At 44.3% G+C, this 24,610-nt stretch overlaps 1 protein-coding gene across 8 annotated transcripts in view; it reads right to left on the bottom strand.

Annotated features, from left to right (window-relative positions):
- Positions 1-24,610, bottom strand: part of TMEM131L (transmembrane 131 like) — a 168,119-nt gene that overhangs the window by 87,879 nt on the left and 55,630 nt on the right. For 7 of the 8 annotated variants that reach the window (XM_081303980.1, XM_081303977.1, XM_081303976.1 and 4 more), the window contains one exon: positions 278-346. In XM_081303980.1, coding sequence (XP_081160106.1) covers positions 278-346 — 69 coding nt within the window. Of the gene's footprint in view, positions 1-277; positions 347-1,786; positions 1,813-24,610 lie in introns of those variants that run through there. The other variant, XM_081303978.1, reaches the window with a different exon arrangement.

The raw sequence follows: 24,610 nt of genomic DNA on the forward strand, positions 1-24,610 counted from the left end.
TGCACAAAAGCATTCTCTGAAAATACAAAATTAGTGAGCTTATTATATCATCAGCTAAATTTCTATAAATTCAATTTCTAATAAATTTCTTTACATAAGTATAAATTACAATGATTTTTTAAAAAACAAGCAGGCATATAAGCACACTATTGCTTCTCAATCTCTTCATATCATTGATATACTTACAATTAACATGTGTATATATGTAATATAAAAGACATACTGAAAATAAATAGTATAAATGAGCTTTTATTAATTACAAAGAAAACATACTTACTGTATTCCAAAATCTAGAACTGATGGCTGAAAATGTAAACCTTTTCCACTGAACAGTTTTTCTGAGAAGCTAAAAAAAAGAAAAGAGAGATTAACTTTTGCTGTAATTTTAAAGTTTGGCTGCTGTGTTAAGAATGTGTACTGCCAGTGACTTGGTGCATGAGATGTAATTTTACTCTCTCAGAGGTGAATCTGAACCAGATTTTAAATGAGAAAACTGAATTATTCAAAGTCTAGTATAATTCTAGCACTGCAAATTTTAAGAGGCTGTTAGATTATGGTTATTATAACTTCATACCAAATGTCTAGATCTTGTCAGCATTCAGACAGAAATGGGAATGGATTTAACTTTTAATAGGCTTCACTCTGGATGAATTCAGACAAACATGGTTATTTTCATAAACCCTGAATCAAGAAAAGGCATACACATAGGGTGGGTTTGAGAGGGGACTCTGGCCTCAAAACGTGTTAGACTACTTGTAGGAGGGAAAGGCCACAGTGGCTTGGCAGGGCCAGCTCTTGAAGGCTGAAACCATTACCAGGTTTGTATCTTTAAGTCCAATCACAAAATCTCACATGACAAGTCACAGTTTTCAGCAGTTGTTAATCATTACAGTGACCTAATTTCCTTTCCGAATCAAAGGCCAAGAATCAATATAGCAGGAAAACATATCAAAAAACATGAAAGAAAAATACAGTAAGGACATGCAATTTATTATAAACATATTTAAAGACATTACATATGTATGTAGATATAGAAAATCATATGTATGTAGATACAGAAAATATCAACTGCCATGTGACATATTTAAAGGCACATAATCCAAATGCATGAAGCTCTTAAAGGTAACACCCATTCTGTTCTCAAAGACTCAAAGGAGCTTTCCAAAATATAATCTCCTCACAATAAGTAGTCCCTGCCCAAGCTGGTGTGGCCCCAGACACCCATCCCAATGCAGAGACCAGAAAGAACCAGTTCCGAAGTCCTTATATCATTAAAAAAAAAAAAAAAAAAAAAAGCTCCTTTCCTCTATCCTTTCTCCTAGAAATCCAATCTTGTCTATCATCTTTGTCTTTTACCTCTCTCCAATATAAAGTGTGTTAGTAATAAAGGTCTCCCTCTGCCTAACTCTTGGCAACGTCTCCACTCATTTGGAAAGTGGCAAGAGACGAGACCCACTATTTACTGGACCCCCTTGAATCCCAGAAGGCCAGCAGCACTAGGGCTGGGGGATGTAGCTCAGTGGTCGAGCACTTGCCTGGTACGTGTGAGGTCCTGGGTTCAATCCCCGGCATCACACACGTGCACACACACACACACTCACACACAAAGGCCAGCACTAATGCCTCAACTTGCTTGCAAAGAAGGCTACTAACACACCGAGTTGCCTCCAAAAGAGACGCGAAGAGCACAGGAAAGGATGGAGGGTCCACCTGGGCACACCACCCCAGACCAAGCTGGTGGGGCTCAGCACTCTCAAAAAATAGAAAAACAGGCAGCTTCACATACCCAAAAACCATCCTCAGAAAGATCAGGCTGCTACACACACACACACACACACACACACACACACACACACACATGAGCTAAATAATTAATGGCAGTCCTTTCCTGTCCTGTGCCCTGAAAAGTGAATTTGCCATCAGATTTTATACTTGACTTCCAAGTGGAGAGATGAAGTTTGGAGGATTTAAGTAATTCACCCAAGGTCACACAGCTACTATGAGGCAGGGCCAAAATTCCAACCCAGATCTGTAGAGGCTGAAAATATGAATGCTGTATCAAGTTCAGGACTGCAGGACCTATCCGGGGAAGCATGCCTAGCCTGCTGGGTGACAGCGCGGGCTCTGGGCCCAACAAATCTGGAATCCAGGCCCATGGTCATCTCTTTCCAGACCTGAGTGGGCCAGACACTTAGCTTCTCTTCAATCCTACTCTTGTTATCTGCAAAACACAGATGACAATAGTATCTACTTTTAGTCGCTGTGAGGAGAACATGAAATGATCCTCCCTTTGTCTATGCCTGACACACAGTGAAGGGCAATAAATATTAGATCGTATTACAAAGAGGATGACACTCATCGAACAAGAAAAGCCAAGAGGACAGATGGAGGAGCCAACCGAGCTTCTTGTAAGGAGCTGACCTCTGGATTCTGAAGTCCCTAATGGGGCAGTGGTAATTTTCTCTGAATAGAACAAATGAAACATAAACTGGGGCCATCTCATCATAGCAGATTTTTAAATCTCGTAATCAGGAATTTTTACATACTGAACAAAATTCAGACATTTGGGTCCAACCTAAAACGTTCTAGTGGAAAGAGACTGGATTTCTCTAACTTGAAAGAAAATGCTATTTTTGGACCCCACATGAAAAAAAAAATAGAATTCTGCCCTTTTTTTGTTCCTAGAAGTCACAGAATAAATTCTTTTTTTCCTCATCGGTAGACTTCAGCTCACCTGAATTTACAAGGAGGTTTAACATCACTAAGTAAGTTAACATATTAGTTCTTACAGACAAAACCGTTGACAGGTGTTGACCTGCAGAGCACTCACAGACACACCTGCTCTCAAGTGGCTTCTAAAGACTGGGCGGGTGTGTGATGTTATGATGTATCTGGTTTGTTTTTCCTCCACAGCTCCTGGCTCATACCTCCCTCCCAAGGAAGGCCCCCAAAACCAGAATCTGTCTTCCCCAAGGTGCGTCATTCAGACTCTCATTTTCCCTTCCTGTCTCTGAACTAGCCTTAAAGAAATTCTCCGATCTACCCTGCTCCCAAGACGTCCCTCATTCCGCAGGGTCCTGCCTGCACCCTGGAGAGGGGAGTGCTGCACAGAGGTCAAGAAGGAGCTGGACATGTGTAAATCAATGCCGATAAGTCCAGCACTGCTGTCTTAGTCAAATAGGCAATATATGTAATACACCAAGCACAGTTCCAGGCATACAGTAGGCACTCAATAATTTAGTCAGTTAAAACCTGAAAAAAAAAAAAAAGAAGCAGCTGGACAGACAGGCCTTGCTGGGTTCTCCACCCACGCTATCATGCTCATTCGAGGAAGTCTCCACAAAATCCCCAAAGGACCATGTTCAGAGTACGTATGGACAATGGGACACTTGGGGCTGCTTGAGGGGTGGCACACCTGGAGGGGCCGTGGAAGCTCCGTGCCCCTCCCCACACCTCACCGTGCACATCCTTCACCTGTACCCTTGATGATCAACCAGAAGACCTCACTGTTTCCCTGCGTTCCCTGGCCTACTCCAGTCAGTCAATCAAATCTTGAGGGTTGTAGGAACCTTGATTTACAGTCAGTGGGTCAGCAGCTCAGGCAGGGCTGAAGAATGGCATCTAAACCAGGCTGGGGGTCTTGGGAACTGAGCCCTGAAACTGTGGGGTCAGATGCTACCTCCAGGCAGATGGTGTCAGAACCGAGTTGGATTATAGGACACCTGGCTGGTGTCCGCTGCTGCTGCTGGGGAGAAACCCCACACCTTTCAGAGCAGAAGTCTTCTCTGCTGACTGCCATGAGAGCCGATGATTGACAATGATTCGACTTTTCCGAAAGGGAGTAAGTGACAAACAGCTGAAATTTACTTAACTATGAACATCAAAAATTATCCTCAAATATCAGAGCTAGCTAAGACGTTACACTGTTTGAAATGACAAAGTTCTCATCTCTAAACCAGCAGCTTCAAACAAATAAGTCTCAATCAAGGGCTGGAGCGATGAAGGATGAAACTCCCTCCCTTTGTCCTCTTTTTTTTTTTTTTTTTTTTTTCCAAAAATCAACAATCTTTTCACATTTCATTCACCCTGAATAATGGGGATGACTGCAGGGTGTGGTGGCACACACCCATAATCCTCGGCTACTTGGGAGGCTGAAGCATCGGATCACAAGTTTGAGACTAGCCTGGACTACTTAGCAAGGCCCTTGGTAATTTAGGGAAATGCTGTCTCACATTTAAAAAAAAGGCGCGGGGGGGGGGGGGGGGGGGGGACTGAGGATGTACCTCAGTGGTAAAGTACTCCCTGGATTCAATCCCCAGAATGATAATGATGAAAATAATCCTGAATGATTCATATATGTCACAATCTACTAGGTCTCTTGCAAGCTTAGGCATAAAATAAATGCATGCGTCTTATAAAAATCAATTATAAATTTATGCCACACATTCTAATTTTCCACCTGTAAGATAATTATAAGGAAATGTTCTTCATTAAAAACAAAAAAGGAGGAGTAATGTTGCTTCTCTAACAAGAGACACATCGGATAAGAAAAGAAATAAGAGCAATAAACAGGAGAAACCCATTAAGACAGAGGCACAGACAATGACTTCCTGATTAGGATTCAAACAGCTCAGGAAATAGAAGGAAGAACAGACAAACAGGACAGCATCCAATCAAAAACATTCTGCACAACAAAGGAAACAATTAACAGGGTGAAGAGACAACCTTGGGAATGGGGGGAATCTCTGCCAGCTATTCTTCTGACAGAAGACTAATATCCAGAATATGTAAAGAACCAAAAAACAAATGACCCAATAAATCAGCAGATGCACTGAACAGACACTTCTCAAAAGTAGGAATGGCCAATAATTATATGAAAAATTGTTCAGCACCTTTAGCCAACAGGAAAATGCAAATCAAAACGACACTGAGGGCTGGGATGGAGCTCAGTGGTACAGTGCTTGGCCAGCATGTGTGAAGCCCTGGTCCGACTCACAGCACTGTGCCCAAAAAAAAAAAAAAAAGAGAGATTCCATCTCAACCCAGTCAAAATGGCAATCATCAAGAATATAAAAAACAACAAATACCAGCAAGGATATAGGGGGAAAAAAAACTTTAACACCTTGTTGATGGGAATATTAATTAGTACAGCCACTACAGAAATCAGTATGGAGACTCCTCAAAAAAACAGAACTATCATATATCATCTCTACTACTCCCAGGTATATACTCAGAGGCATTAAAAGTCAACAAACTATAAAGATACCTGCATTTTTATGTTTATAGTAGTACAATTCACAATGGCCAAGTTACAGAGTGAGCATTGGTGCCCATCAATGGATGATTGGATAAAGACAATGTGGCATATATATATAAACAACCTCGGAGTATTATTCAGCCATAAAGAAGAATAAAAACATATCATCCATAGAAAAAGGGATGGAACTGGAGAGCATCATGTTAAGCGAACTAAGACAGACACAAGAATTCAAGTATTACATGTCTTCTCTCCTACATGGAATCTAAGGAGGCAAAAGGACAAGAAAGTAGCAGGGAGACTGTTTGAGAAGATTCAGAGGAAGGGAAGCCGGGCAGGTAAGAACTGTGATGGGGTAGATATGATCGAAGTATATTATTTGCATCTATGAATATACCACAAGGAAACCCAGGATTCTATATAATTAAAATGCACTAATTAAAATATATATAACCAATCCCCAAAAAACAATGCCAAATGATTTCTCCGATTTAATGATGCTGATATCCATAATATGCTGGGGGAGGGGGGAATTAAATGAACTCTAGATAGGGCAAAGGGGAAAGGGGGAGGGAGAGGAAGGGAGGGGACATAAGGGTAGAAAGGACAGTGGAATGAGATGGTCATCGTGATGTGACTACTTTGTGTACAACCAGAGATATGAAAAATTGTGCTCTATTTGTGTAATATGAATTGTAATGCATTCTGCTGTCAAATATAACAAATTAAAATTTAAAAAAAACTTGAAGAATACAAGGCAAACATACTTGTAACTACCTTTTGATGATTAAATTATAAATGATTATTTCTTTTTCATCAGTATTTTCCCAAGTTCAGTGAACATGTATTATGTGAAATAAAAACAAAATATTTCAAGCATGTTTACAAAAATGTGTGTGTGTGTGTGTGTGTGTGTATAAAAATAAAACTGACAGTAACCTGAGGGTATGCGAGCTCTTGTTCATGTGGACCTTATTCCACACTCTCTTCCTGTCCTTCTTTGAACCCAGGGCCTGGTGCAGACTGAGCACACACTCACCCTGAGCTCTGCCTCCAGCTCCCTTTAGGTTCCTATTTTAAAGATGGCCACCTTCTGCAAAGAACTGCACTTCTCAACAGAAGGATGTTGAATTCTATACATGCCATTTTGAAAATGTACTATTTATCTGCCTAAGATTTTTTTGTTGTTGTTGTTAAACCAGAGCTACATTTTTCTCTAGTCATATAAAGCCAAGAAACAGTTTGAAAAAGTATCTAGCACAAAAGAAATTTCCCTGGAAATGAGAGAACCTGGGTCAAATGCCAGATGTGACGGAAGCTCCCACATGACACAGGGCTTCAGTTCCCTCTGAAGCAGAATGAATGTGTCAAGCCGGATGAATGTGACATCCCTGGAAAAGCATCTCCAGGCCCAGACTTCTTATTCCTAGGAAAATCAAACCTATCTGCTGATATCAGGCACACCCTTTCTTAAAAACATCAGTACTGTATCTTAGATATGGAAACAAATTAACTGCAACCAATGGTTCTGGCCATTCAGATGACTCAGGCTCCTGATAAAAACAGGTCACTTCAAAGGCAACGCTCCACCTCTCCTGAGTGAATGGCAGGGCCAGTGTGACTCCAGCCCCAACCCCACAGGCCCTGGTCATACTGGGGCAGGTGGTCGGCTACAGGAACACACTCCCCTTGGGTTACAATCCAGAATGTGGGCCCAGCACCAGATGCTAACAAGCAAAACTCAAAGCTCAGAAGGTTCAGAGAGAGAAGAGGGGAACCTCCCTGGAAAACCCAGCAAACTTTTTGTGGTAGCCTCTTGCATGCTACACTGGGCCACACCAAGCCCCAACAAAGGTTTCCAAAAAATGGGTCTATAAGATGCACCTCAGTGAACAGCCACCACAGAGGGACACCGGACAGATGCCATGTCCAGTAGAGCCAACATGAGTGCCAAAGCTGAGAAAAGGATGCCCACGTGTGGAAAAGTCCAGAGGGACACGGAGAAATGAATGGGCAGGAGAGAGGCAGGCCTGAGCCCCCACTGCAGCTCAGGGGGTGGGCTCTGCTGGACCAAAGGGCAAGGCCTGCAAACGCTCCACCATGAAGTGAGTCTCCCATGCCGTGGATCTGTGCTGCCTTTACTCTTGAAGGTCTGACCACTTTCCGGAGATCACTGTACCATGTCAGAAGATGGTCCATCCTTTCTGAACAAGTGGAAAATAATTTTGCCTGGCATTAAGTAGACACAACAGCGAATATTCACAGGGAGGGCAGAACTGTCCGCTTTTCCACCTTCTGTGATGAACTGTCCTGATGGATCTCTCTCAATACCCCACTGTCTATTCACTGTTGTTTTTTAGATACAAACACTTGCAATACCTAGAGAGAACAGCATGTGTTTCCAAAATTTAAAAAGAAAAAAAAAATTCTTTAAGCCAAGACAGTGGTTTGGCCACTGAATACAGTCAAAAAGGTCGTGGGGACAAGAGTTTTCACATCCATTTCTCAAACCCTCTCTGCCTCAAAAAAAGCTAACAACGTGTAGACAAAATAATGCTCTTGTCTAGACCCTTGTGTCCCAGGAAAGACATTATGCAAATGAGGTGCTTACTGGGCTACCCTCATTAGTCACAAGAATGCAATGTCCCAAGTGCCAGTAATGTTGTTGGAAATCTACAGAGTTCACAAAGGTAGGGATTCCTATGGCTAATCCCTTGAGGCCCATTCTTCTAAAAAAGTACATCCACTGGTCATTCATGGTCTCCCCTGAGCAAGAAGCAGGTACTTCTAAGACTCAGCAGCCATCCCAGAGGCCTTGGAGGAATTAGGTCTTCTCCATTATGCAGCTGGACCTCAAACTAATCCCTGCACAGATACAAAAGCCCCAGCCTGGGGGAGTCCTGATGAAGCCTGGCCCACGGCTAGACTGGCCACTGCAGGGCAAGGCCCCTCAGGTGTTCTGCACTGCACCTGTCCAGGCTCCATGTGATCCAGGGCAAGGCCCTGAGCTTCAGGGTCTTCATTAAACAACAGACAGACCAAAAAACTGCAAGACTTGCGAAGTGAGTTGTGGGCGGGGTGTAGTTCCCATGATAGAGCACTTGCCTCATGTTCACAAGGTCCTGGGTTAGTTAACTGTATGAATAACAAAATTCTACATCACAAAATCTTAGTACTACATACTTGTTGTTATTTCCAATTTAAAAAATACTTCTCCCAGAGGTTATTGATAGGAGTTTGTTGCAGAGTGCATGCAAAGAACCATTTAACAGTGGAAGCAGAAAACAGTATTTTCCCCATTAAAGTCCCCAGCTTTCTCAGTTGGCTGAGGCAGGAGGATCACAAGTTCAAGACCAACCCGGGTAACTTAGTGTGGTACTGTCTCCAAATTAAAAAAAAAAAAAAAAAAAATTTAAAGGGGTTGAAGGATAGCTCAATAGTACAGCATTTGCCTAGCATGCACAAGAGCCTGGACCACAATCAATCCAGCCTTCAGAGGGGGGAATGTCATAAAAAACGTCGGAGGGGGCGTTGTGGCTCAGTGGTAGAGCTCTTGCCTAGCATGTGTGAGGCACTGGGTTCAAGTCTTTTTTTTTTTTTTTAAAGAGAGTGAGAGAGGAGAGAGAGAGAGAGAGAGAGAGAATTTTTAATATTTATTTTTTAGTTCTCGGCGGACACATCATCTTTGCTGGTATGTGGTGCTGAGGATCGAACCCCGGCCGCACGCATGCCAGGCGAGCGCGCTACCGCTTGAGCCACATCCCCAGCCCCTGGGTTCAACTCTTAACACTGCATATGAATAAATAAAATAAAGGTCTATTGAAAACTAAAAAGTATTTAAAACAAAACAAAAATAAGTCCTTGGGCAAAACATGATTTTCTTACAGTTTCTTTCATGTAGAAAGCTTCAACTATGAAGGTCAAGGCATTAAACAAAATGAAAGACTGATCAAAGGGTAAAGTCCTTGGGGCAATGCTAGTCTGCTGGAGGGCGCACACCAGGAACAGGATACCTGGGTTTGAAGGCAGCCCAGTGTGCTGACGGCCAGGCTTTCGTAAATACGACAAAAGTCCTCCACCTGTCCCTAACGTTGCTGAGGATCTTCTCCCTACAGTAAGTCCCACGGAGGAGATGCTGCTTCTCTCAGAAACTAGTCCATAGCCAGGGGCTCCTCTGGATGGATCCTGAGCTCACAGGCCCTCCTGCCCTCTCTGAAATTTTCAACATCTCCTCCCTGATCTTTCTCCCACAACCATACATATGAAGAGACTCATGCACTTGAGATGAGACCCTCTGACCTTCCCTTGTTCTTCAAGCCCTCCTCCCCTCACAGTCAAACTGTTGATGGAGGGGCTGGGGCTGGGGATCAACGGCAGAGCAGTTGCCTCACACGAGTAAGGCACTGGGTTCAATCCTCAGCACCACATAAAAATAAACAAATAAAATAAAGGTATTGTGTCCATCTACAATTTAAAAAATACATTTTTAAAAAATGTTAATGGACAATGACAGCAAGTACATTTCTTGAGTACTTACAGTATACCAAGTGCTGTACCAGGCACTTTATCACAGGGCCCTGTGTGGACACTACTATCTTCGGCTACAGTTTGGATCTGGAACATCTCCCAAAAGCCCACGTGTTAAAGACCTACTCAACAGGGTAGCACTACTGAAAGGTGGTGGATCCTTTAAGAGGTGGGGCCTCTGGAAGCAAGTTAGGTCAATGGGAAATATGTCCTTGAAGGGGAGAGGGGGAACCTGGCTTCTCCTCTCTCTTTTCCCTGCCGTGGCCCTGAGGGGAGCAGTTTGCTCCACCTATGTTCCCTACCTCTGCCATCTGGCACTGCCAACAGAGGCCAAATCAGCTGGGCCCACTGATCCTGGACTGGGCCCTCTCCCACTATAAGCCATCCCTCAGGTATGTTCCAGTAGCAGGAAGCTAGCACACCATCCCATCCTCACACGTGAGTAAACAGATGCTCTGAGGGTTGCAGCAGCTTGCCCAAGCCCTCTCAGCCGTGCGCTGGGCGAGTGGGATCTGAGCACACATTCAGAACCCCGGCCTACACTGCCTGCTCCCTTCGTCTGGCACCCAGCCTTCTCACTGCACCACTGCTACTGCTGAGGTCATCAATGACCACAAGCTGTGAAGTCAAGTGCTGAGCTTCCTTAATCTCCCCTCTGGCTCCACTCTCTTGAACGGCGTCCCTGGGTTTCTAGGAAAGTCTCCCTCTCAAGCGCCTCTATCTCCAACCATCTGGGCCACGCTCCCCTCTGCTAGGCTCTTCCTCAATTCTCTTTTTACTCTGGCCAATTGTATCCACCCACCCACTAGGTTCACCATCTCCCGGAGTTCACAGCGTCCCACAACATAGTCATTTGTTATTTCTGTGGCTGTCCAGCATCTTCCTGACGACACTGGTAGGTTCCCCACAGGTACCCCTTCTGGATTTGGAAAGGGCCAAGTACAAATCTCACTAGCCCCACCTGCAGCCAGGATGCTGGCCAGCATGACCCACCTGAGGCAGAGAATCCGGGGAAGGAGATGGCAGCAGTGCAGCTGGTGAGCAGCCGGGGCAGTAGTGTCCCCAGCACCATTTCCACAGCATCATTCTGGCAGTAGTTCAAGCTGCTGATAACCCCTTTAGCTTGTTTGTTTCCTGAGCCTGGTTCTTAAATCTTCCTAGAGACTCTTTCAGCTGCCCAATATCTTTTCAATAAACTCCTTTTCTGTTTAAATCGGCCAGAGTTGGTTTTTGTGGTTTGACTGATTCATTTCCCAAGCCTGTGTATCTGTGGCCTAGACTCCCCCACTGAGCTCCTGACTCATGTTCCCATCAGTACCAGACAGCAGCCTGTGGATAGGAGGTCCACAGGCACCTTCAGAGGGAATCCAAGGTGGAGTCCAACAGCTCGTGCCGCCCCCCCCTCCCCCGTGGGTCTCCTGTACTGGGCTCCCCGTCTTGGTGAGTCACTTGCTATGTCCCCAGTCAGAGACCTTATGGATACCCTGACTCCTGTGCCTTTCTTAACTCCCTGGACAACAGATGCTGAGGACTCTCCTGGAACTTTACAACTTCTGTACCATTTAAATCTGTGCCCTGCTCTCCATTCCAAATATCAGGACTTCATATTCAAAAGGTATTGCAGCTGTAATTTGAAGGACTTTAAAATATATCATTAACTTGACATAGTTACTCACACCAGAACTCTCTTAGTAAAGTGGCTAAGTAACTTTGCAAAAAAACTATAAAAGAAGAGACCAGCAGTTAAGCTCTTGTTTCCCCAACTCCCATTCCAACTCTCTCCTTACTGCAACTTAGGGTACCTCCTCTGTGGTTTAAAGATTTGACATCTTTCCTAGGGAAGATGATTTTAAAATGTGCAAAATACGAAATCCATTTTCCCTTTCCTTTCAGCTCTAGGGCAGCAAGTTAGTATGAGAAGTCCTTCAGTATTAGAGGTCTGAAGTGTGAACAGTTTTCCAAAGACTAGCATATGAAAGGGGAGGCCAGCACAGAAATTCCCATGGACAATAAAGGCATCGGGGAGACTAAACTTTTTCCTTCCTGATCACAGATGAGCAATATAAATTCATGCAATGCTGTAGCTGTATTTAGAAAACCAATGCTGAGTTCTCAAAATATCCCTATAAGTTTAGATATTAGTTCCTTGGGAGTGAGTGCTAAGGACTGGATACACGTCCCCCAAAGTCCTTTGTACCGAAGGCTTGGTCCCCAGACTATAAAGCTACTGGAAAGCAGTGGAACCTTTAGGAGGTTGGGCCTGGTGCCCTCAAAGGCATACTGGCACCCCAACCCTCCTGTCTTCTCTTTCATGTCCTGGCCACGAGGTGAGCAGTTTTGTCATGCTCTGCTACCACGATATGCTGCCTTACCCCAGACCAAAAAACAATGGGGTCAACCAATTATGGGCTGAAATCTCCAAAACTGAGCCAAAATAAACTTTTTGCAAGATGATTCTCTCAGGTATTTGCTACTGTAACAGAAAACAGAGTAACAAAGAGTGAGCCAGTCATTTTTAAAAGTTCATCTAAAATCCCGTTAAACAACTCCACAGCTGAACCTATTCATATTATAAAAAGCTGGAATGGCCAAGTCCCACTGTCATTCACTTCTTCTGCCTGTCTTCATTAAGATACCACCATAGCCAAGTCGGGGACATTCAAGAATCCAAACACGACTAAGACAAGCGCCTAACTCTGATGTGCATGCAGTTTCACACGAACAGCCTCTGTATGCTACGATGTGCATCACGACGATACAAGGTACAGCACAGGCCCCGTTTCCAGTATCCACAGGAAGAAAATTTCATGTGGTAGAGTAGAGCAGGTTAGGAAAAGCATTCTGGAAGAGGTTTCATTTGAGTGAGGTCTAGAAGGCTGGATATGCCATCTTAGGGTAAAGGTAAAGGAAGGAGTTGAGGGAAAGTTCAAAGGCATACAAGTTGCAAAAAAAAAAAAAAAATTGATATAAAAACTGAGGCACATAAAATAATTTCTTTATGTCTGAGAACAACATTTTAATTCACACACTGAAATGTTTTAAAAGTCCACCTCCAGGGGCCATGGATATAGCTGAGTGGAAGAGCACTCACCTAGCATGTGTGAAGCACTGGGTTCTAAGCCTTAGCACCACATAAAAATAAATAAATAAAAGGTTTTTTTTACAACTAAAAAAAAAATTTAAATCCAACTATAAGCAAAAATATCAAAACAACATTCAAATATAAAGAATGTTAGGAATCTTGTCAGAAAAATCTAATGAAAAAATTCTAAGCTTTTCCACTGTTCCCTGGGGCCAGCCTCACAGCCCTGTTGACAGAGTGAGCGAAGGAGCCCCGCAGTCTCTTATGAAACTAACATGTGGATCGTTTGGTGCTCCATGCTGCTGGGGCCCATTCCTGTTTCTCAGAACACCTGGACAATATGGTGTTAATTCAAAAAATCCCAATCTTCTCTCTTTGAAAGAAAAAAAAAATCTACCCTCTAAACATAATCTTCTGAAAAGGAATGCTGGGAGTGCAGCTCAGTGACAGAGCACATGCTTAGCCTGCATCCCCCAGCGTGCACGCATGCACACATACACACCATGGTAGAAGCTTCCTAACAACTTTCAAGCTGCCCACTAAACACACTGGGCCACAGAGCATCATGTACTACTGACAGGCTCACTTCTTCCGCGCCACAATCCATTGTCAGAATGGCTTCAAAGCTGATTTTTCTCACATGAAACCCAAGAAATACCAATGCTAAGAAAACCAGTCTAGAATGCGCCAAGAAAGTACTCCTTAACACAAGTCAGAGGAGCTAGACAGACAACTTAGAAATAACAAAATGTTCTCTTGAGACACAATGGTACAGGTTTTACTGTTTCTTTCCCAGGGATCTGTGACACATTGCTCTTTGAGCCCTCCGATCTTGCCTGTCCTTCTTCTGTGTCATAGGATTCTTAGTTGGGCACATTTCCGAAACTCTGCTACTTCTGAGCACCCGGCAGGGGGGTGGGATGGGGCTAAGTTCCAGCAAGTGGCAAGGAAGCACAGACACTGTCTGGCAGCCCCCAGGAACCCTGTGTCCTCTTCTCCATCCCTCCTCCATCTGCTGCCATAAATACACCGTGAGTGCAGGGCCCAGTGCCCTGGGGAAGGGACCGAAGTGGTATGCAAGAAGCCAGGTTCCTGAACACCTCCTGGAGCCAGCAGCTGCCTATTTCTTTGGGGAGATAGATGTGACCAAGAAACTTAATTCCAATTCAAAGTTTCTCAACCTTTTCTAACAGAAACTGTCAGTAGCCACTACCCACCGACTGCTCCTCATTCCAGCCTCTGCCCTCTCCGGGGGTGGGTGGGTTCCAGCGGGCCTTTCCTGGCATCTGGATCTAGGGCTTCCCAATAAACCAGGAGCAGGCAGTAACAGCAGCCAAAACCTTATTCCAGCCTGAGAGTAAAACAAAATCTAAGTAAGAAAAGAACAGTTCTGCCACTTGCCTTTCTTGGAAAAAGCCACTAACTATGGTGATGGCCCATGGTGGCCTTAGCCACAAGCCGACACAAACAGGAAATGCCTATGTATGACCATTTCAGAATCTAGTGTCCTGCCTCCTAACTTAATGTCCTCCTAATGCAGGGACACACCAGGACCTCTGCGAGACCCTCCCCCTAGCCAAGGGTGAAAGGGTATTCCAGACCAACAAACAGATGATGTCCCACCTGGACTTCTAGGAACAAAGTCCTGGAAGAGGCTTCGTCAGTAAGAGCCCACTAGCCTTTACAGTTCAGGAAATGCAAGGAGTGAAAACTTACTTTACTTTTCAAAGACTGCTTAGAACTACTCAATTATTGGTTTCCATTACCTCCTTGGGAAACAGGGCTGGTGGAGCTCACAGGAAACTTACAATGGAAAACAGTTGTGTCCCTGCTCTATTTGAAGTCATCCAGTACTGCGTCCCCCTGCTGAGCTCTCATAAACCAGAAAGAGAAACCACCAGGAAAACTGTCTTGCTTCCTTTTCAGTCCTGGAGAAAATGGCCCATGGGCTACACCACACAGCAGGGAAGGAAAGAATATGGCTAAATTCCCAGGGCCCATCAGGGATCAACTCAAATGTGGAGGTCACTCGAAAGATGGTACAAGAGATTATCTGGCTCTTAGCAGAATTTTGGGTTCCACTATTATAAAATTAAGACCCCAAAATCCACTGGAAAGATTAAATGAAATTTGTTGTCAAGAGCTCTGCCAAGTGCCCAGCGGGTGTTCACCCTTGGCTGGAAGAAGGGGAGAGTGAAGGGAACAGTCCATTCTAAAGTCAGCAGACAGGCCAGGCACAGCAGTGCATGTCTGTAATCCCAGCAGCTCAAGGGGTTGAGGCAGAAGGATGGCGAGTTCAAAGCCAGCCTCAGCAACTTAGTGAGGTCCTAAAGCAACTCAGCAAGACTCTGTCTCTAAATAACAAAAAAAGAGCTGGGGATATGGCTCACTGGTTAAGCACCACTGGGTTCAATCTCTGGTACTAAAATAAATAAATAAAAATTAAAAAATAAAGTCAGCAGGGAAGCAAAACAGGAGGAATCCCTATTCCGATTTCCACAGACACAACAGATGCAAATCAGGGAAAGGCCAGAGAGTACATTTCAGAATTTAATTTATTAGAGGTGGAGTCAGGGAAGGTGGCAGAATGGGCACCAACTGAATTCCTGGCAACAGTTAGCAGGGGCCTCCCTTTCAATTCTGCCAGAGAATTTAATTGTTCTTAATTATACAGATTCCACTCACATGCAAATCATGCACCCAGAGTTTTCCTTTTAAATTGTAATTTTTCTTTCAAACCCGCCAGGCACTGAAGTGTAATTGCTGAAGGTGCCCAGGAGCCAGGTCCCCTCCCACAGGCCCCTCAGTTCTCCTCCCACTGCCAGGTCTGCCCCCAGTTCTGGACCTCCTTTTGAGCCCACCTCCAACTTCCCCTCTCCTTCCAGCACTCTCCACCCCAGACAAAGCACAGCATGGGTCCTGTGCAGACACCAAAGGCAGCCAGGGAAAGGAGGACCAGCTAGTGGTGACACGGTTTGAACCCACCAATCCTTGTAAATAACGGCCAATTCCAAAAGAAGTAGAGCTCTTCAATAAAACTGAGGATTATTATGGCAACGTGGAAAAAAAAAAACATACTGTGACAAGAAAAGGAAACAAAAACTTGTTGTGCACAACCTGATTACAACTAAAAAAAAAAAAAAAAAACACAGGGGAAAATGAGAAGTCAATTACCAAAATATTCACAGCAACGTGGGATGACAGGAGTATCAGTAACACGTCCCTTTCTCTGGATTTTCCAAAACTAGGAAATGCTGCAGAGTCTCTGGGAATATCAAAATTGTTTCAAAGCACTTTTAAAAAAACTCCAGAGCAATAGGAAGATGCACATTCCTTCTCAATGCAGCTTATAATTATTTCTTTCTATGGATTTGATTCCAAACTACTTGCTTATGCTCTGGCTTTGCTGCATGTTGCCTACCTCCCTGGCGGTTTCTTGGGCTTCCTCTGGCCCCTGCTCCTCTACTTCCAGTGCAGACAGCCCAGGCTTCACCCAGGGCCCAGAGAAACTGCTCACAGGCTTTAGACATCACTCCAAATGCACATCTCCAGGCCAGCCCCTCTCACACCCCCATCCCCCAGAGCCCATCCATGGGCCCCGAAACTCAGCTGGTATAGAACTAAGCTCCTGCTCTTACCCCCAAACCTTCTCTGCCCAATCACATCCACTCAGTCAAGCCTTTGAGTCATTCTTGATGGTTCTCCACGTCACATTCCATATCCAATCCACTGGAAACCTGTGAGCTCTTCTTCTCAAAGTAGCCAAAGCAGAGTTGGCGGCACACACCTGTAATCCTACTGACTCCAGAGGCTGAAGCAGGAGGTTCACAAGTCCGAGACCAGTCTCAGCAACTTAGAGAGACCCTATCTCAAAATAAAAATAGAAAAGGACTAGGGATGGAGCTCTGTGGTAGAGCGCCCTGGGTTCAATCCCCAGTACCACAAAAAAACAAAAACAGCCAGAATCTTCCCAGGTCCACAGTCACCCAAACCAGTACCAAGCACCATCACTTTTCTTGATCCCTTGGTTATGGGCTACAGTGGCCTCAGTGGTCTCCCTGTAAGCCAGGCTCAACAGGAACAGCCGTGGCCTTATTAAACCTACTTCAGATCCTGTCATTGTTGAATCCTCCTTTCAAAGACTTTATGTGAACTCCATACCACACTCTCCTAGTGACCTCACCATTTCAATTCCCTCCCCTCTGGGGACACATTCTACTCCAGCCCAGGATCTTCGGCTGCTCTGTGGACACTGAAGGAATATATGAGTTCCACCTCAAAGGTCTGCCGTGGCGGCTCTCTCCACCTGAAGCATTCTCCACTCGAACGGCCTCCTGGCAAAGCCCCCTCCTCCTTCAAATGTTGGTGACATCTCACTCTGTTAATGTGCCTCAATCTCCTGCTCATAACTACAGGCCCTGCCCCACAACCCTTTTTCCTGGCTCTTCCCTCCCCGCCCCCAACTTTTTCCATTCCACACCTTGCGCCTTCCAGCAGCCATAAAGTTTAGTTATGATATTCAGGTTTGCTGCTGGTCTGCTTCCCACACTCTCAGACTGCAAGGTCCACTTGGACAGGGATTTGGGGCTAGTCTGCTTGGTAATGTGCCCCAAGCATTCCAAGAATCGTAATTCAAAAATGTTGGTTGAAAGAAAACTAGTGTAATGAGTTTAACGTATCAGGATGCAGTGGTGCACACCTGTCACCCTAACAGCTTGGGAGGCTGAGGCAGGAGGACTGCAAGTTCAAAGCCAGCCTCAGCAACTTAATGAGGCCCTAAGCAACTTAGAAATTATCTCCCAAAAAAATAAAACAGTGGGCTGGGGATGTGGCTCAGTAGTTCAATCCCTGGGGCGGGGAAGAGGGGGGGGGAGGGGGGAGGGAGGGAGGGGGAGAGGGGGAGAGAGAGGGGGAGAGGGAGGGAGGGAATATGAATCATATCAAAATTCAGGCCTCAGAATACATCTTTTTTAATTATCCAGAATGAAGCTGGCCTCATCCTAACATGTCTGAAACCACAGGATCATGAAAAAGGCTTCCAAATTTCAGCCTCAACCTTTATCAAATCTTATTTACAACAATGAAAGGGAACACAGAATATTTTTAAAAACCAATGTGAGGTAAGTTACGTCTCTTATTCAGCCTTTAAAAAATGCCAGGTCTAGGGCTGGGGTTGTGGCTCAGCAGTAGAGCACTTGCCTAGTATGTGTGAGGCACTGGGTTCAGTCCTCATCACCACATAAAAATAAATAAAATAAAGGTATTGTGTCATATTCAACCAAAATTTTTTTTTAAATGCCAGGTTCAATCATGGCAATGGTTTTCAAAATTAGAGTGATTCACTACATTACAAATGCTGTCACTATTAATAAGATGGTGAGACAACTAATGATTAAAAATACAGAAGATACAGGGTCCTACTGAGGAAAATAAGACCTGAACAGGCACTTAGTAGTTATGGAAGAGCTTCAGCTGGAAAATGAGACATCACGCAGATCTGGACTGTTAAGAAGAGGTCCAGGTTGGCTCGGGGAGAATCTACTGGAAAGTAGTACCCAGGGCCTGGACCTGGTTCAGATCCTCCAAGTCAGCAACACCAGTTCCTGCAACATGCCCATGAGGGTTCTTTGGGCCCCACTGTTTGAATGAACAGATCTGCAGTCCCAGAATGAAGGAAAAATATTCAAGATCTAATAGTATTTATAAGTCAGTTGCCCAAAAACGCAGGCAAGCTCATAGGCAGCCTCACCTCTGCTGCCGAGGTGCACCCCATTCTCTCACTAGTCCCCCTCTCTGTAACAGGGCCAAATGTTGGTGGTGTAGAGATACAAGATCTCAAGTGGAACCTGTCACATGAAGCTGAAAAGGTACCAAAACCAGTAAGCAGACGTACCCAATAACAACATCATGAGGTTGGGTCCAAAAGAAAAGTAGGTAACCACTGGAACATTAAAATACATTCTGTGACTATTCATGAAAACAAATACTTTCTGAGATACAGGATGAGTTTTCAAAAGGCCTAAGATAATATGCAATCCCACTAAGAAAGGAAAAAGTGACTCTTAAAACATATAAACTGGGCTGGGGAGGTAGCTCAGTCTACTGATAAAGCACATGCTTTGCATATGTGAGGCCTTGGGTTTAACACCCAGCACCAAAAGGGGAGGGGGACTACATTTCCTTATAAAAGAATCAATAGTTTCTTTTAGAAGGGACAAAATTTTTATATACTTGTATTGGTGACTGCATAACCCTAAAAACATATTTTATAAGACTGAACTGCACTCTATTATAGCACGTGAATTATATTTCAATAAACCTTTTTTAAAAAAATAGCAAGCAAGTACACATGCCAACCTCCTAATTCAATCATGCTATCAGGATCCCGTGTGGGAAAGGAAAGAGGAGGCCATTTCTGCAGATGTGCCTTCTCTGCAGGCTCCATCCCTTTCTGTGCACACATGCCTCTGGCGCATAATGAAAATGCCATATGCAGATGCATTTGATTAGCACCGTCTGCATTTCCCATCATTATGCAGCACTTTGTAAGCTGTAGTTAATTCCTGTCTATTATCCCAGTGCAAAATCATCCTGCCTAATCTCAAGCAGCCTGGCAGCTGCAGCGGAAGAACAGCCTTGCTCTTCAGTGGAGACCCATTTGACACACAACCCCTGCTGCAACAAGGACCTTGGATCGTCTAGGGCTAATCCACTTCAATCACACAGGCATTGTAGACCAAAGAACCACTGTGACATCCTTCATCATCTGTTAGCATGTACTTTTAAAGAAGCCAAAAGGAGAAAATGAAGAGAGGGGTGGAAATCGGGGCTGGGGTTGGGGGGAAGAGTGGAAGGAAGTGAGGAAATCAAAGAAGAGCAGAACAAGAGCCTACACCAAGACATGCGATCCTTCCACCACCTGGTCTCCAGAGCTCAGTGAAATCCACTACTACTAAATTATTCTGGACTCACCAGTTCTCCAAATAATCCCTTGACCTCTCTTCTAAGGAAGCATTTCCGTATTTTAAATAACTCCCATTATTGTTTTACTTTAACTATAAATGAAAGAAGGAAATACACTAGCAGAACTTTATACAACAAAATATTGTCCTTATACAATACTAATAAAGTATTCAGTTGGACTTTTAACTGTCATTACAAACAACTCAATTTTTAATCCGTATTCAGTAACACTTTTGAAATATGTTCTTCCTCTAACAATAACAAAAGAGGGAAATCCTGTAATCTCCATACTAGAAATACTGCCACATGTTTGCAGTGGTTACAGAAGCTCTTTAAATTCAAGAAAAGGTAGTGGAATTTTGAATAATGTGAAGCTCCTCAACATGTCCTCCCTACTAGAAATGAATCTTCATAAGCATTTACTTAAGCATCAATAAATAATTTAGTCCACTGACATCCAATTAAGACATCTCTCAGAGATAACTAGGGCTTTATAAAAACATGGGTTACAGAGCTCCAACAGTGTCTCCAAAATCAGAATCTCAGGGACAGAGTCTAGAAAATGTGTATGTTGGGAAGAAAGCACCCAAGCAATTCCACTGCACTTGCATCCATTAGGAGAGTCAAGGTCTGAGTAAGTGCTTTGGGAACCACAGATCCACACACGCACGCACGCACGCATCCATCCATCCATCTCTCTATCCATTCATCTATCCATCTACTGCAAATTCCAGAATACTTCCATGACATTTCTGTTTCCAGTGCAGCTCACTCCCATTTTAAAATTCTTCAGTCTCGGTGAAGGTCAGATTACAGAAAACAAGCTACCTATTTTAAGCAGAAGAGGATTTAAAACATGGAATTAAGCATTTACAAGAACACTGAAAAGTTCAAGGGAGGTAGCTGCCTCTAGGAAAGACTCCCATGACGGGTGTTGGTGCTCTGTCACATCAGGAACATCCTGGAACTAATGAGTCAGTTGTAAGCTCAAGACCTGAGTGCTGCTTGTCACCACTGCCGGTCCCACATCAGATGGGACCAAGTTGACTAACAGGAAGATCACTCACTCTTTGCTATGCTCCAGGGGCCGACAGTGCCTGAGTTCAACGTGCTTCTGATGCTACTCCACTGAATATCAAGATCTGCCAAAATTCGGCCAGCATTTTTTTTTAATTTTTTTTCTTAGTTGTAGTTGATCAGAATACCTTTATTTTATCTATTTATTTTTACGTGGTGCTGAGGATCGAACCCAGCGCCTTGCACGTGCTAGGCGAGTGCACTACTGCTGAGCCACAATCCCAGCCCTCAGCCAGCATATTTTACACAGTATTCTCTGAACCCTGCGTTCAACACAGCATCAGATATGATGAATAGGTAAAGAGCATAAAACATGGCCCCTGACTGCAGGAGCCCGTATCCTCAGGAGAGCAGCAGAAACCCAAGGAAAAAAGAACAAGAGAGCCGGCAAGAATTTCAGGTGCTGCGAATGGAGTAGGACTCTTTTGTTCTTTTCTTTGTACCTTCGTGTGTGTGTGTGTGTGTGTGTGTGTGTGTGTGTGTGTGTTGCTGGGGGTCGAACCCAAGGTCTTGTGCATACAAGACAAGCACTCTAGCAACACTGAGACACACGCCTGGCCTCAGATGCTCTTAAGCACACGTGAGGTCTCCTGAAATGAACCTATGGTAACATCTTGTGAAACAACCCACAGACTCCACTTCTGCAAGCGGATCTTACTTAATACAATTCACTGTGTGACTTCAAAACATGGCTCATGAGTCACATACCAAAAATCTACCACAGGTTAGTGTGGAGAGGGGCGTAATCAAAGCAAATTAAGTTATTCCTGACACAGGGATTCAGGACAGAGAATGTAGCACAGGGAGACAGAAGATGGACACATGCCCTAAACTCCTCGATTTATTTTCTTCTGTGAACAAACGAGTCTTCCTCCTGATCTGGGGTTGTGTTTGTACCTGCGTTGAGATTTTTTCCCAATAACGATTCCGCTTTCTCTCCTGGATGGTTTTTGACCTCTTTGAACCCAGCGCCCTCCACGGCAGCAGCACCTGTTTCTAAATAAGAAGTCCCCGTGCACAGGCTCCCTCACTTTCTAAGTGGAAACATATACGTTGAGTAAGTTTCTCGAGTTATACTGAAGGTGAAAGGGGTACACCCACAAAAGCCTGTCAATTTAAGTGGAAAAATACACTTTCTTTAGTAGAAGGATTCCACCTCACCTACCACATTTTAGAAGTACGTTCTATACAATTTCCTTACATAGAAAATTCAAAGGAATCAATTGGTTTGTTTCCTGCCCCCAGGACCGCTGGCTCTGCATGGAACAGAACATTTCCATCTTCTATAAATGAAAGTCCAAGTTCACAGACACTAGGTTAAGTGTTATTTCTTGTAAGCACCAAGATAAAATTCAGTATAAAACATCCCAGAGGTCACCAATGGTTCCAGGACAGCAAGTCGTGACATCTCTGGAGCCCTCTGGACAGTGGGGGATAGTCAGCAGAAGGGTCTTCCTCACCTCCTGGATCTCAGTCTCACTGTGTTCATGCAGAGGCTGCACACGCCCCTCCTGGATGAGACCCTATATGACAGTTACCCTTGCAGAAAAGGTGCAGAAATCCAAGCCCGCAGTGACCTGCAGTATTCATGGTCAGGTCAGACAGCCCGACTGGCTGGTGCTCCCTGACTCTCAAGCCCACCCTCTCTTAGCACACCCTCAGGGAAGAGCTGGCTGCCCCAACTCCACCGAACCCCTCGGCCCCCCATTCTATCTCCCCTCATCTTGGGAACTCGGAAACGTGAGTCTGGGCACTGTAACCACTCTGCCTGTTATGCAGCAACTCTGATAACAAATGCATGATGAGACAGACAGGGGACCTGAAGGAGGCAAGACGGTCATTTTCAAGAAAGGAGAAGGAACTTAAGAGAAAAATGGAACTGAGAAAGCTACTTCCTCTTAAGTTCAAAAGTGAATACTTTCCCCCTTTACCTGCTTTTAAATGTACAGTTTTTCTCCCTTTATTCCAAGTTGATTTGTCGTTGTCAAATCCCCTGCTTCTCCATTGGGGAATGATTTATCCACATTACTACAACCAGACAGCACACACTATTCTACAATATTTTCCAATATTTTAAAATACACCACACACGGTGTTCTCCAGTCACTGGAAAAGGACACATAAATGTAAAGCTTATGTTTTACAACCCACGCAAATCTACAATGCCAACTGCTAGGAGCTTCCACACAGTCCTGCTCTCTGTTCTGCTTCTCGGTGCTGGGCTTTCCCTATCAGGAAGTGGCCATTTTTACAACTAAATAACCCTCCTGAAGACGCAAGCTGCAACCTGCTTTATATGCTCTAATGCCAAAATCTGCAAGTAAGCTGAGGCTACAGTATCCCCCCCCCCCCAGTTTAAAAATCTATCTGTATCTGCACAGCTCTCCACTCACGGCCCCACGGATGCAGGTTGAGGCTAGGGCAGGAAATGTCTTTCTGCAGGGCAAGGGAATTCAGAGCGGGAAGCAGCTGCTCAGTTAATGGCAGGGCGCCAAGTCTCAAACAGGACCAGAAACCAAAGCTTCTCAAAGTTGTAAATATATGGTACCAAAGGATTAAAAAAAAAAAATGCAAGGTGGTCCCCTAAGGCATGAAAAACTAACAAGTGAACAGGACTTCACCTCAGGACTGGGGTCCACAATGACCAGGTCTGCTGACAGACACGTCAAGGTAAACATGTCAATTATCCTCCTGGGGCCGCTTCCTCAAATATAAGAGGACCCCATACTCTGATTCTCTAGCTGGCCGCAAGTTATGAAACCGAAGAAAAGCTAAGACTAGGGTGCAGAAGGAACAGGCAGGAAGAGAGAGATCATATGCTCCGGTATCAGTAGGGTCCTGCAGCTGACAGCCTGGTTTTAATCAACGCAGTTTTCAGAAGGATAAGAAGAAACAGAATTAGGAAACACTGACCTCCCCATGTGAGACTCATTTACTACCCTCAGTCATGAGCACCATCTAAAATAACCCAAAATCGGCCAGGCTGGGTGGTACACATCTGTAACCCCAAAGACTGAGGAGGCTGAGGCAGGAGGATCTCCAGTTCAAAGCCAACCTCTGCAAGGCCCTAAGCAACTCAGTGAGACCCTACCTATAAAATAAAACATAAAAAAGGGCTGGGGATGTTGCTCAGTGGTTAAGCACCCCTGGGTTCAATCCCTGGTCCCAAAAATAAAAGGACTGAGACTAGGGATGTAAGTTGGTAGTAAAGCACCCCTGGGTTTAATTCCCAGTACCAATAATAACAATACTAGTATTAATAAAAATAATAAATAAACCAAAAGCCAACAACCTATGAACTATGGCAGAGATACAAATTTTAAAAGATTGTAATTTAAGGTCTAGATAAAGGATCTTTAACTTTCCTTGGGTTAAATAAATAACCTCATTCAACCAACATTTATTGAACCCTCCCAAGTCAGCAGCACTGTCCCAAACAAAAAGGAAACAAAGAGAAAGAGAATAAATTACACAAAGGCCTCCTCTCAACAGCTGAGAACCTGCAAATACTCTCAAGAGAACAGACAGAAGGTGAAACCCTAATTAACAGAACTTATTCCACCAAAACAATTTATCCCTCTCCTCTGTATTTGTGCAGCACTGTTGACCAACCTCCATGACGGCACACATCCCTACCCTCAGCACCAAAGAGCATGGTCCCAGAGGGCGGAGAAGGTGCCCTTATCCTGAGTCCCACACAGGAC

The sequence above is a fragment of the Spermophilus citellus genome (assembly GCF_964194105.1).
Source record: "Spermophilus citellus genome assembly, chromosome: 8".
In the NCBI taxonomy this organism is placed as follows: Eukaryota; Metazoa; Chordata; class Mammalia; order Rodentia; family Sciuridae; genus Spermophilus; species Spermophilus citellus.